The sequence below is a fragment of the Pleurodeles waltl genome, chromosome 6 (assembly GCF_031143425.1).
Source record: "Pleurodeles waltl isolate 20211129_DDA chromosome 6, aPleWal1.hap1.20221129, whole genome shotgun sequence".
Lineage (NCBI taxonomy): Eukaryota > Metazoa > Chordata > Amphibia > Caudata > Salamandridae > Pleurodeles > Pleurodeles waltl.
In genome coordinates, this window is record NC_090445.1 from 1,601,699,891 (window position 1) to 1,601,714,440 (window position 14,550).

The 14,550-nt window shown below is 41.6% G+C and overlaps 1 protein-coding gene across 1 annotated transcript in view; it reads left to right on the forward strand.

Moving 5' to 3' along the window:
• The first annotated feature begins 2,608 nt into the window (after positions 1 to 2,608).
• The window catches only part of LOC138302186 (amiloride-sensitive sodium channel subunit gamma-2-like), a 188,967-nt gene continuing 177,025 nt past the window's right edge, over positions 2,609 to 14,550 (forward strand). The window contains exon 1 of the mRNA XM_069242533.1: positions 2,609 to 2,944. Coding sequence (XP_069098634.1) covers positions 2,609 to 2,944 — 336 coding nt within the window. The remainder of the gene's footprint in view (positions 2,945 to 14,550) is intronic.

Below are 14,550 nucleotides of genomic sequence, written 5' to 3' on the forward strand. Positions count from 1 at the left end.
GTAATTATATGGAAATTCGTGGTCTGAAGTTCCAACTGTGGAATGTCTTTTACTTATGCTACACAAAACTATCAACACATTTGGACAGCTATTGCATGACCAATCAGCAGCCCTGCTTCCTTCTAGCCGCCTCCTAGTAGAGCTTGTTTGTTATGCTGAATGGAATGAACCAAGGGTCAAGATCTTGCTTATTTCAAGTGCAGTTCCAGGAATTACATATTAGCACTTGAAAAAGAACATCAGACACTGGCTCTATGCATTGATCACTGTCTCCATCATAAGAATGCTTTCAGAGCTCTCATTCACTTCTTTGAAATGAGTTGCATGTTCTGTCTGGGGGTACTTTGGAGGTATCCCTCCCACCCTTTCCTGGGGAAGTTACAGAGCCAAGGTGGGGTTTTTCCGGCCGAGAATGATCAAGTCTCAAGTTTGCCAGCTTGATAATTGCAGGCCCAGAGACACCAAAAACTTGGAGTTGACTGGAGCGATATCACATATGGGATATAGATCCGATCCATTCTTCATGAGGGTCTTTGGGCCCCCGTATTGATTGTGACCACGTCCTCAATTGTTATTGGTCACGTTTGAAATATTTGTTCTTTAAATATGTGATTTTTCATGACGGATGCCTTTTTTAGGGTCGACCCTGCGTTGCATGTGCTCGCGCATGCGTATCGCAGCGAGACTCTTTAGTGTTCAGAAAAGGGCTCAGAGCCCTGTCAACGTCATGTCAGTGTTTTTTATTTGTTCGTGGGCTTGCCTAATAAAATCTGCTTGCTTTCATTAGTCGAAGGCACGCTTACGTCATGCCTTTTCTGGTGGCTAGCACTCCTCGAGCGCAGCAACCAAGTACAGAAAACATGCAAGGCTCGCTGTTTTCCATTGGGCTTGTGGACTTCTTTTTCTCTAATTTACGAGCGCGATCTCGCTTGGCAGAAGTCGAGCGCTTTACATAGTTAATTTCACTTTTTCGAGTTACGTATATAAATGCACTTTTGCCCGATAGGTGAAAAGTCGGGTTAGGAGTTTACAACGCTATCAGCTCTAACATGAGCAAACGCGAGACCCGTTGCATTGCAAATGCTTGTCATTGTATTCCAAGTAGTCATAGACTATTGGAAATACCTCTAACAAGTACTGTAGTTTTACCACAGAACTCAAACTGAATGTACTCCCTTCTAGCACTTGAACTTTGCTTTCTAGTCTTTTTCCAGGTGGTGCGAGGAGGCATGAACTCAGAACAATATAAAACCTTGGATGACCCTCAAGAACGAAATATCCAGGCAGTTCTCAACTTTCGAAATGAAAATGACCTTATTACACGTGCTAAAATATTATGCACAGTAAACACAGACACAACAAAAACCAGAAGTACCCAGTGCTCTGTGGGGCTAAGAAATAACCCTGAAAAGTGGTACGCACTGAGTCCCATGACACATGTTATTTTATGAAAGACTGTTCAGTTGCAGTTGGGTCTGTATATATACACATATTTGAAGAAACACAACAATAGCGAATTCAGTTTCTTTAAGCGCATTTGTTCCAACCAAGGACACTTATCAGGAGATTTCCATATGGAGAAGCGATCAAAGTAAAAAGAAGTTGTAGCACACTCCCATGATTTCAAGAGGTGAGTAAACTGGTTTGTTTACGATTTCAAAAAAAGAGGCTACAGCAAATTTCTGTTAGTGATCACTCATATCTACCCTTTTGAAAGGTCGGAGGATAAACAGATAGCATTGGACTCATGTGTATCTATATGCACATATACATACATTTTTAAAAACAATTGTTTTCTACACAGAAAAGTAAGTCAAGGAGAACCAACCCCTCCTGGCTAGAGTTTATTGTAAGTCTTTTGCATATTCTACTAGTTTTAAATGAAGACCTCGCCAAACTAACAAATACCGTCAATAAGTTGCTTGCGTTATGAAGCCATTGAAGGGCAGGATATAAGCCTGCTATACCTATGAATTGGAAAATTCACTTATTTATCTTGAAAAATCTGCTATAATGCCCAAGTGTATATGCAGTCCACCCACCTGAGAAAACATCACAACATCACAAAGTCATGCCCTTGTCCTCCCTACCACACCCATTGAAATCACTGCTAGCAGTCAGGCTCTAGTAGCACTGTGTCGTAAATGAGTACATTTTATTTATAAGCCTAAATGGTTTGTCTTATTGGTTTCAAATGAAAATCAATTTGTAACAATTAGAGCACAAATATGTATATTATTGAAAATCTATGAGTATTCTGCACTGATGGGAATCAACTAATTAAGCAGGACAATGGGACTGGAGACCCCGAGGCCGTGGTTATCATTGGTTTATTATCCTTTAGATACAAGCGGCATCAAGGTTCAGCCCTTATGGTGCTAATTGCTTCATTAGAAATTGGAGAGGGACACTTGGTGGATTTGGCTTACTGACATTGCTATGGCAGCCAAAGGATTAGTGCTGCTCACCCCAGTGGGAATCAAGATTCTCAGAGCATCTGGCGTGGCAAAAAGCTTGTGATATTTCTATATAAGCATTGCTACTTTGGTTACCTGCTTTACTCCTACTCCTTCGTCTTCTCAAGAAAGGGCCTGCACCTCGGTTGGAAATGACACTTATGAAGGCTCCTTATGAAGTGTCCACCTTGAGACAACTGGGCCGGGACATTCTCGAGCACACCTCAGCTCATGGCATCCCTAACGTGTTCCGCTCCAGGCACTGGTTCCGCAGGCTGCTCTGGACGGTGTTCGTCAGCTTCGCCCTCTGCTGTGCTCTCTGGCAGTGCTCCGAGATGGTTCTCACCTATTACTCTTACCCATCTCACGAGAAGATCATGCTGGTCTCCAGCGCCCGGCAGAAGTTTCCAGCGGTCACGATCTGCAACCTCAACAGCGTGCGATTGTCGGCCATCAACAAGAATTTCGCCATGTTCACGTCCTTGCAGGTAGGCGGTGCTGCGTTCTTTAGGGCACTGTTACTCTTTCGTGGAAACCTTGGCTGTTTTACAATGTATTATTTTGATGTACTAGCCTAAATAGAGATCTGGAGACATCCCTGCAGACCAATAGCTATCCCGGGTGGCTAAGATTGTAACAAAACCAAAAGTTATCCCCTGCTGAAATGCGATGCTATTATTTAAAATAAGTTTTTGGTCCTAGTTTAGGGTCCCAGTGCTCCGGTCCCACAGCAAACAATAACTGTCATGCTTGTTAGTAGTTTACTCGGGTAGCTTCAGACTTATCTAAGACAAGAGCACCTTCTAGAGCAGGGAAGAGCATGTTACTGGGGCAGTACTGGGAATCTTGGGACAAAATGAATCCAGAAAATTGCAGCTACAAGCCTGTTCTAAATCAGAATGGTATCACACTGGAGGTTAAGTGCTTGAATTATTGCGCTCTGCGGCCTGCTGTGCCAGCTCTGTGCCTACATCATGTGCAGAATGTGCCCTCTGACTGCCTCTAGCTGATCTGAAGCCCAGTGCATGCAATATCAGTGGTAGAAACCTTGATCTGCCAAGGACTGCGCTCTGCCTGCTTTGTAGCTACACATAGGGATCAACTTAAGGACATGTGCGCTGCTTCCTGTACCTGATCTGTGCCCACCCTGGGGAGAGAGGTCCAGGACAGTCCCTCCAGAGTCTAACCAGCAGTTCCATGAACCGTGTAGCACGTAGGAAGGTTACGCAGCTAATACTGAACCAGAACTAACATTACACACTAGTAGGAAGACAGAGGAAGCATGACCTCCGTCCCCCATACTACACCAGATCTGATGCTATGTGGATAGAGCAGGGCGCCTAAGCTTGCAGTGCCACACCCCACACCAAACGTCTGCATCTATAATGGATCTGCATACTACATACAGGGAAGGGTTAAAATGACCTTCTAATACCACTAGCTATGTTCTACACGATTCCTATGCTACATGGACAGAGCTACAGTGGCATAGCATGTACTGTCATGGCCTAAAGCAGTGGTTCTTAACCTTTTTGGGTTCACAGGACTCCCACTTAATCAAAACTGGAACCCTGGGACCCCCATTGAATCATTATTGGAATCTGGGCACACCCACCTAGTTGTTATTGGAAGCCAGGGGACTCTGGACTAAGAATTTCGATGACTTGAACCACAAAAACAATACACAAATGATACAGAAATAAGCAGTCTTCAAACAAATACAAAAATGTTGAAATATTTCATTTATTTCGCAGATATAAAAAACGAACATTTTACTAGGAAGGTTGGAGCGTTTCTAAATTCAACTAAGACACTCATTGTCCATACTATATTCTGTTTGGTGCACTTGTACTGCTCCCACAAATCAAACAATTTGAGGATACTAACTTAAGTTTATGCCTCCAGCTTCAAATACCTTCACATATTATTTTGAAAATGTAATTAGTACATTTTACTTCTGTTTTTATGGACTTTTTATTAATCTGTTAATATTATTTAATTTTCTAAGCAGTCACAGATCCCCTGAATAGGCTTCGCGGACACAACCCTATGTCCCCGGGTCACAGGGTACGAACCTCTGCCCTGAAGTATACTTGAAGTGCATGCTATAGGAAGGTAGCAGTGTCAGGAAGCCTCCATTACCACTGGCTTTGTAATGCAGAGCTTGTACGCTACATTCCCAGAGGTACTGTCGGAAGCATGTACTGGCAGAGCCAAAGCTACAGTCGCTATGAGGGCCACTGGCTATATTACACAAAATGTGCACGCCTTATAGACAAAGTTGTGTAGAGAAACATGTAAGACCACGAACTACACTACACCTTATGTGCCTACTGCATGAAGGGGTAGTGCCAGCATGTTTGCATGGCCACTGGCTGTGCAAAAGAGAATGTGCATGCCCTGTACTCTCATGGCTATGTTGTACTGAACCTACAGCTGCACGGAGGGACAATGCCAAGATGCACCCTTTGCCACTGGCTAAAGTATACAGAATGTGTATGATGTATACACAGAACCATTGTTGTGAAGCATGTACTGTCATGACCTATAATCTACTTGACCTCCATGCTGCGTGAATGGCAGTGGCAAGAATCTCCCAGAAATACTGGCCATATTTTACAAGATTAACATGCAGTGTGGTGAAGCGTGCACTGTCATGAACACTGCCATGGGTGATCTGCATGCCATATTAAACAGGTAGAAGCGAAAAATAGTATTCCCAGATCCTTTACTGCACAGGATTTGCACACATTGGGCCTGATTCACAATCTGCATTTCAGAGTGTGTTAAGTAGTACAACAGTAGTTCTACTAAATCAACACAAAATGCAATTTACAAACCTACTTGTGGAAATATCCACTTCTACTATTCTTATTTTTTCTATGGAGAGTTCTTCACACTTGTATGTTTACTATTTAGTAATACATTTGGAGGGTCTGGAGAGTGACCAAAAAATGGGGAATACTTACTGATAAATGGGGTTTATGGTGGGACAATGCCAAACCCACAAAATAGTAAGTCCTTTGTTATTCACGGACAGGACTTCTAAAGTTACTTGAGCCAAAAATGACCTAAAACAGTAGTAAATGTACCGGAGCTCAGAGCTGGAGTAAATCAAACGCCACACATGGCCAACCACTGGTGTAGCAACACCCTCACATAGAAACCGTTAAGGTCAGGAACTTCATATAAAACCACATTGGATTTTTTAAAAATAAATAAATTAATTTAGACTTTTTTTTTCTAAAAAAATAATATAAATTTAATTAATTGAATGTTCAGACATATATATGTGACAATACAAATATTATTTTATGAAAACAATATCTTAATTACTTTTTTCATTTATGAATAAATGCAACTTTATTTTTTAAATAATTAATCTCACTTAAGACAATTTTGTATGCAGCCTTTTTGTAATTTTAAATACAGAACACATAGATATGAACCTTTTACTTTAGGTGGCTTTTAAAAAAATAAAACTTTAAAAAGTAATTTTATTGAATTTAATATAATTTAATTAGTGCAATATTAAATTAAAAAATAAGTTAATAGTGGTGTAGTATTTCATATTTTGCCCTACAATTAAAATCAATATATACAATCAATTGACAATATTTAACTTAAAATATTGTTAATTGTTTTACATTTAATAAACTTGTTAAATGTTTCCTATACATTGCATATGGAGTTCTCTGCCACGGTGGTGGGGAACTTTGTTTATGTACAGAACGTTACATGAAGTAACTTTACAATTGTAAATATGGCTCTCTCCCCAGTTTCAGGGATGAAGACATGTAAGTCTAGACTTTGTAGTAAATTTACTCTAGGAATTGGGTAATAGCCAAAAGTAGTACATTTACTATAAAGTTTAGGAGTAAATTATGTGTACATGTATTACCTTTGTTATTAGGCCCCTATATGAACAGAGCTGTGTGGTAAAAGTTGTACTCTTATGGAATATACTATATCTGATTGTATGATATATGAAAGGGGTAGTATCAATACGTTCCCATTACTACTGTCTGTTATACAAGGGCCAGAACTGTGTACTGAATATTAAACTGTTAAGGTCTATCTTATACCAGATCAGCATGCCATATGGAGGGGAAAGGGTCAAAAAGCTGGCATAGCCACTGCTTAAATGGACAGAACTGCATGGTCAAGCTTGTAGTATCATAGCCTATACAATATGTGAGCTGTAAGATATATGAAGAAGGTAGTATCACTATTGTTGCCTTACCCCTACCTAGGGAATACAGAATTTGCTTGAATATTGACAGATGCGTAAAAGCTATCACTGCCAGGGCCTCCAATGTGCTGGATGTGCATGCAATATCCTCAGTGTCTTGTGAGAAAGGTTTCACTGCTAGAGCATATGTAGAATAAGAGATCTGCCTCCATATGGAGGGATAATGTTTGGACATTTGCAGTGGCCCTACTGAATCTTTCTATTATATGCATCTCCAAGTACTTAATGAGCTTTTATTTCCAGTACCCAAATTGCACTGCTGTGTCACACTATGTTATTTTAGAAAGTGCAACACTTAAGCAAAGCATAGAGAGAGAGAGCGAAAGAGAGAGAGAGAGAGAGAGAGAGAAAAAGAGAGAGAGAGAAAGAACACAGGCCGAATATTCACTGTAAGGGTGTCTCTTCCATTAAAACGTAATAATATTTGAAGGCATTTGTGTTCTGTAGTATTTTCATGTAATCTTTGACCATCCAATTTGACCAAATATATTTCCTTGTTATTAATTTCTCAATGAAAGATGAAACACCACTTCAAAAACCCTCTCTTTTCACTATATAAGGAGATACACTACACGGTGAGTACTTCACACCAGTCATAAAAACTAACTTTTTTCACTGTCTCCAATAAATGTGTTATATTGATAAGTGAAAACCATATAGGGGTAAACAACTATTAACCTTTCATCTGGCCTGTAATATTCAGATAGGGATCTCAATGGCACCAGATATTGTGGACACAATATTGAGGGGCAATATATTGAAAGGTAAATAAGCATAGATTTTCTATAGCTAACTCTACATATATGTACATTGATGATATATATATGTGTGTGTGTGTGTACATCTTCAAGGTGCATAGATGTTGACTTAAGAACAGCAAATGTATACTTCTATATTCACTTAATTTTTTAATATTCCATCCCTCGATGTTCTGTCCACGATTTAGTGTATTACGATATTCCTAGCCTCGATATTCCATAGTATAGTCTTCTTGTGCTCCCGTAGAGGAAAACTGTGCCTTGTTTTATGTGAGGTTGTTAGTTCATCTATTTATATGCTGGATGTATTTTTTCTATGGCTTAAACTACATGTCTAGAGGGTGGCAAGAGGTTCAGGTAGACACCTAATGGGGATAATTTTATGGTGGCAGACTATTTTGTTCGGACCTGAGTGATAAACACATTTTGTAAACATTAATACATTCCATATGGGTTGTGCTGGGATTTTATGTGGGGTTGAGCTTACAGGTGCAAACAGAGTGTAAGCAGGGTAACATTTTGTAACAAATAGGATACTCCAACAGTTGTTTATAAGACATATTATTAACAAGGTACTCTAAAGAGAGCATTAATCTAACCTATATCTTGTTTGCTCAACTTTGACTCTTGCCTCCTTCACCCAAGGGCACACAACCCAAGTGTGACTGAATGTCCAATTATGAGTGTGCATGTGTCAGTGGATATATGTGCATGCATGAGGTTATGTCTGGTCTCTCAATTCTTGCTTCGAACATATTTGGGCAAATTATAGACAGACATGAATTGTGCATATGCCAGTGCATTTACATTGTGTCTTATATGTAAGTAAGGGCTGCAGTCAAGGCTGAGATTCCCTGTGGGGCATCAAAAGCATGTTTGGCAAAAACACAGACTTTCATTTTCCAAACATGTTTTGCAAACTGCACAAAAATCTACAGCTCTGGCTACAACTTGATATCTTACGTGCACTACACTCTATCAGTGCTTAATCTGAGATAGTGGTTGCTAGTGGGGTCTACCGGCACTCATTTTTGGAGACCGGCACTTATTTTTCATCATCAGACATTTTCTCTCAGCCAGAAAGGGAAAAACACACAAGGTGGACAGAAGCAGGAGTAGTAAGACGAAACACCCATCACATAGGGAGAAAGCAGGAACCTGCAAGAGTGAGATAAAGGGCCAAGGAGTGTCTGGAAATGAATTAAAGAGGCCTGGACTGGATCTGAGCCTACCCAGACTTGGTATTTAGCATGACAGCATTTAATAGCAGTTGGCTGCAGGCTTCTGGGTAGAACTTTGAATGCCAGCACTCATTAAGCACTGCACCCTACCTCTATCCTCCACTCCCACTTCTGTAACTCATCATAAAAAAGCAGAAGGGTGGACAAAGCTTGGGTCTTGCTCCAGACAATAATTTCATAACAGAGATGCTTCTTTATTCATAACAGTGTTGTTGGTTTTATATTTTATGCTTTAAAAAAGCCAGACTGACAATATGACTTCTTCATAACCATAACCCTGAACACTCAAGCTCCAATATCCTTCCAGGACATATACAACAACTCAGTGATTCCCCTCAAAAGTCATGTGAAACTCTGGTGAGAAAAACACCTGTCCTCCATGATTCTTCCCAAACCCCTGTGAAAAGAAGCACCATTCGTCTCCTCCAAGAGAAGGATAGTGGCTAGATTTAAGGTAGAATGTTAGTATAAACTTCTTGGTCTATGAAACATTTTTACTGCAACTACACACAGGCTGTACAACTGTTTGCATAGATCCATTGTGAAATGCAAACAAAGTAATTTAAAGGAGCTCAAAGGCTAAAACATCATAGCACATATACACACCAAAGACCAGCCAGAAAGAGTGGCCAGACATGATACATTGAATATTTTGATGCCACATTTCTAGTTATTTCTGTATGTAGATGTGCAAAGCACACTAGTGCAAGATGAATCAGGTCCACTACCCTTACCATAGATTAAGCTGTTGTGTATAACTAGGAAGCCATTAACATGAAAACAAGATTTGAAATCCAGTAATTTACTGCTAATATGTTGTGACATCATGAAGAAGCCCTCACATCCTGGTCTTCTGGCTGCCCCCTCTAGCTCTTCAGATACCAGAGTGAAGCAGTGGAATGGTAAATGATGGGCCACTCTCTCCCTCAACACTCTCAGGTTTCCACAGACCCAAGGTTGGTTCTGCAAATGTTGGCACACTGGCACTACCTACTCCATGTGATGTTGATGATAACCATATGACTCCCTGTGCAACTCTGCCACTTTCTGTATGAATAAATAATCTCACCGTGTTGGTGCATGATTTCTTATTGAATAGCACCTGTTGTTCCACAACAAGAATTAGATTAACCACGTTCCAGACTAAGAATGCAACAAACTATGGAATATCACACTCTATTTGTTATACGAAATGCATCAAATTCCAGTTTACAGATCCTACCTCTCTCCTTGGTCATGTCCTCCTCAATGTAAATTCTGTGAAGCCCGGACAACTATCAAACGTCTCAGCAAATTTAGTGCAGTCTAGTTCAATGTGTCATTGTACTGATAATACATCCTTCCAATTAATCCAGATAGCACCCCCTAAAAGCACATTCGACCTACTGCTGAATGATCTGAACATAAACATCTCCCAGACACTGGGTACAGCCACAACCATCTGTAAAGAGAAATAGAAATTGTCTTCCATTGCAGCCAACAAGTGAAACAACTACGACCTTCCCAACCAGAAGAACATAGACAGTATAAGAAAATTGTATATCAGGTAGGAAGGTGAAGAGCCCTAACCAAGTAATAAGTCACAAAGGTTTGTCAGGTGAAACATGCAGTTTCAATCATGTAAACCTGTGCTAAGCCCCTGGTAGCTATTATACAAAGATGGCAGGCTTAACTTATAAAAATGTGTAAAGTACTTAACAACACTAAAACAGTCAAAAAGTTGAAAGAGAGCTGATAAAAAATTCACACTTGATTTCTGAATATTAAGAAAAATGTGATGAGAAACATGTCACCAAAACTACGAAAATACAAAAAGGGGGACTCGAGACATGAATATTTAAAGCTTTAAGGCAAACAGAACCACAAATAAGTAAAGCACCAATCAGAAATCAATGTCTGTGGTTGACAGTGACTTAGGCACAATTTTAGATTGACCAAGATGGATGAGAGGTCTGACACAACAAATGGGTCGCCCCTTCTAAGGGTTTTACCTTCTTACTTTCAGTATAATGTATATCTTGGCAGTAATCCTATTGTGGGAATTAGGGGCACTGAAAACTGCTAAATGCTCCCCATGCCATGGGAGAAGTGGGATTTTCTTTTTGAAAATAAAAAAGAAAACAATTTGGTGACATGGTGACAGAGACGTGCACCAAACTGTAAAGAGTATTGACAAAAACTGCTGAGATGGCAGTTCCTGCCAAGCTTTAGCAATGACCACCAGCTTGTTGGTAATTTCTGAATTTGGCAGATGGCATCTCCATCAGAACGATTGGGTAATTTACCCCATCGTCCTGGTGGAGAAACTGAAAGCCTATCAACATATAAATCTGAGCCCTTAGTCTTTTTTGTGAAAGTCAACATCCTCCAGCAGAGCAAGATTTAAGGCTGCATAAACCAAACTCCTCTCAAGACTAGATAGCTAATGGACGAGGCCCTGATGAAGTCACTGGTTTTGATGGGAAAAGCTTTGAGAAGGAACATTCAAATTTTGGCAGCCCCAGTTGGGTAAATACTTTTTGAGCCTTTGCCCGGTCAAGATTTCTTCCTTCAGACTTAGAGCCTGATTACAACCCTGGCAGTCTTAAGACAGCCAGGGTCACAGTGACAGTCTGACCGCCGCCAAAGCGGTGGTCTGACCGCTTTGGTGGTGGTCTGAGTGCCCCATTATGACCAGGGCAGTCGTGCCCCAGACAGACTGCCAACACCTCCAGTTTTCCTCCACAGGAGGGACTGGCGGGACTGGTGGTCCTAATCTTCTAGGGCAGCACTGCAAGCAGCGCAGCCCAGGGGATTACGAGCCCCCTCTCCACCAGCCTTTACATGGCAGTAGCACCGCTATGTAAAGGCTGGTAGAGACGGGGTGCAGTGTGCCCCAGCGGGCCCCTGCACTGCCTATGCACTTGGCATGGGCAGTGCAGGAACCCCCCTAGTCAGCCCCGTCGCAATGTTCACTGTCCGCTTTACGAGCAGTGAACATCACAACGGGTGCTAGTGCACCCTGCGCACTACAGCATTTCCGCCAGCTCTATTATGAGCCAGCATCAATGTTGTAGGTCATTTCCCGCTGGGCCGTTCCGTCTGCTGACCCAGTAGGGAATTCTCAATGGGGCCTGCGGGAAGGAGGCTGCACTAGCAGCAACCTGACTGTCGGACTTTGGCGGATGGTGTAAACAATCTGCCGAAGCCCTAATGACCCCCTTAGTCTTCTTTTTGGAGTGCAAAATGTTCCAGTGGGCGAACATCAAGCTGTATTCGATGAAGTCCTTTCAAAATCGAACACCTTTGCTGTAAGGCCCCACTGAAGCTCCAGAGGCCTTGACAGTCATGAAATTTCCAAGTTGCAACTGGACAATTCCTCTTAGCTACCTGTAAGGCTCCCGGGACCTCAGAGGCAGCACTTAGGGGCCAAGAAATATAGTAGCAGCAGAAGCTACCAGCAAGGTCCTGTCCAGTTTCAGTTGTAAGTGGTCAACTTATCACTCCAGGAAAAAGGCCTCTTGCAGTTTTTTATGTCCCTGTTGCCACACAGGTCTGATAACTAACCCCTGGAGGCCTCTTCTTAGTCCTAGGTAAAAGCGGCAGCAGTTGTGGTCCTCATCTGTTCTGCTATAGTTCAAGAAAGTGTTCTGTGGTGCTAGGGGTGAGGTGCAACTTTTGTTTAATTCACCAGTCATTGGGGGTGACTCTTGGACATTCTTTGACCAACAGACAAAAAGTTCCCAAGGACAAACCTTCCCACTTTTGCTGCCCATTCTGCTTGTTGTACTGAAAACTATCCCACATTGTACAATTTTCAGTAAAATCCAACACAACAAAAACATATTTGCCCCACAGGGGGGCTGTGGTGTGTATATAATGTAATGAGCAGTTCCCTCCCACTCAACCACTCCAAAATGGTTCTGGGGCCAGCCCCATCCTCATATGAGCCTAAAGCCAGGATGCTAAAGTGTGTTCTGGGGCCAAAGCGACCCTCTTCTACAGGCTTCTGTTATCATTAAACTAGAAATGCATATGTCTTCACCTGGTTCCTTTTAAGTTAGGGAAGCTCCTGGACATTCCTAAATTGCCCTGCGTGGGTAAAGCTGAGTCATCCTCCTCCCTCAAGCCCAGTGGTGGTTCCTCCGCTAAGGCAGAGGAGCGTCACTCCGCTGCTTGCAGCAGAAAGAAAAATAAAATGATAATAACAGATAATTTATTTTTCGCTCAGCCAGGTTAGAACAGGGCGGGACTGGAAAGGGCTGGAGGAGGTGTGATTGTGCACCATAAGTGCACATGTGTGTTTGGCCGGCTGTGTTGTGCCTTTACTCCCTCTGTGAGCACAGAAGCAGGCAGCTCACACCAATCACGACGCTGCTGTCATGCTGGTGACAGCAGCTTCGTGATTGGCTGAGGGGAGTCTGGGAGCCTGTGTGCTTCCGAACGAGAGCAGAGGAGATCAACCCGTCTCCGGACGGACAAGGTAAGTGAGTTTTTAATTCTTTTTTTATCCCCACCCTTCCACCCCAATTAGTGGCAGCCACCACTGCTCAAGTCATCCTATGAAACCCAATCCATTGTCTCTGCTCTGAAACCAGTATTTCACTCCTCTTCAAAGCAACATTGACAGGTCAGCTACAGGAAGGCCAGTATGGGCTTCGGGCAGGGAACGAGTAACTCTTTAAAAAGTTACATTTACCATAAAACTATCTAAAATGCAACTCCACAATAAAAGTTGATGTTTAATAAGTATTAAAAAGTATTAAAACAGTAGTTGAGCCATTATTGTAGCTTATAAAAAACCCAAGATATGTGACTAACACATTAACTGTACATCAGCATTTTGTTTTGACAGAACGAGCTGCAGCCCTAACAGTGATAGCTTTTGGGGACTAGTCACTGCAGGAACATGCAAAAATTAAGGGCCATATGTACGAAAGCTTTTTCCCATAGACACAGAATGGGTAAAATCCTTTGGTACATCTGGCCTCAAATTCTTACATTTTCCACTTTTATATTCTAGGCACTCTACCATCTGGACTACAAAGTTTATTGAGGGTGGCTTACTTAATATTTATGAGTAGAGGTTCCCTCCTGTCAAAAGGTTTATTTTGACTGGTCTGCTTGTAGGACTCAGGCTACAAATTTAGACCTGAAGCCATGTTTTCCTTGTTAGCCTAGTGAATGGCAGAATAGGTGCAGCATTCTACTGGTGACATTTAACCTTCTATGCCATTGTTGTATTGTTTTACACCATCCACTATGGCCTTGCTGGGAAGTTAAATATGCCAATTCGGGATTAGCCAATTTTGCCAGATTTTAGGGGTCAAAACGCATACACTAAGGAATGAACTGCAATATCCCAAGTGCAGAGTTCAGAAACCAGCAGCATCAGTCCATAAAAATGGGTGTGACCATGCAAAAAGGGGAATTTTCTTACCGACTATAAACACAAAATGCATCTGATGTAGGAAATGATCACAGTCTGATACCATTCAGTGCTAAATCCACATGAAATGATAAAGTACAGAAGACTTTGAAGAAAGAAGGGCGAGTACACATATTAAATCAGCTGTTACCTGAGCTATAAAATGAACTGCAGAAAATATTCAAAGAAACCTCTGATCTTGTGGTACTGGAAAATTATATAGTCTCATCACAACAGCAATGCAAGTAACTCCTGCTCTTTTTTTATCTTCAAGATCCCTTCTATGCAAAAAGCAGTTCTCAGATATAATCCTCAGACCCCTTACTCTCCTTTGACCTTGCCTGCATGCAACACCACCATCTCCACATTCAGTCACTGATAGGCCTAGTACAGGCTTTGGATTCATTGACAACATTCAAGACTGCAAAAGTTGAAG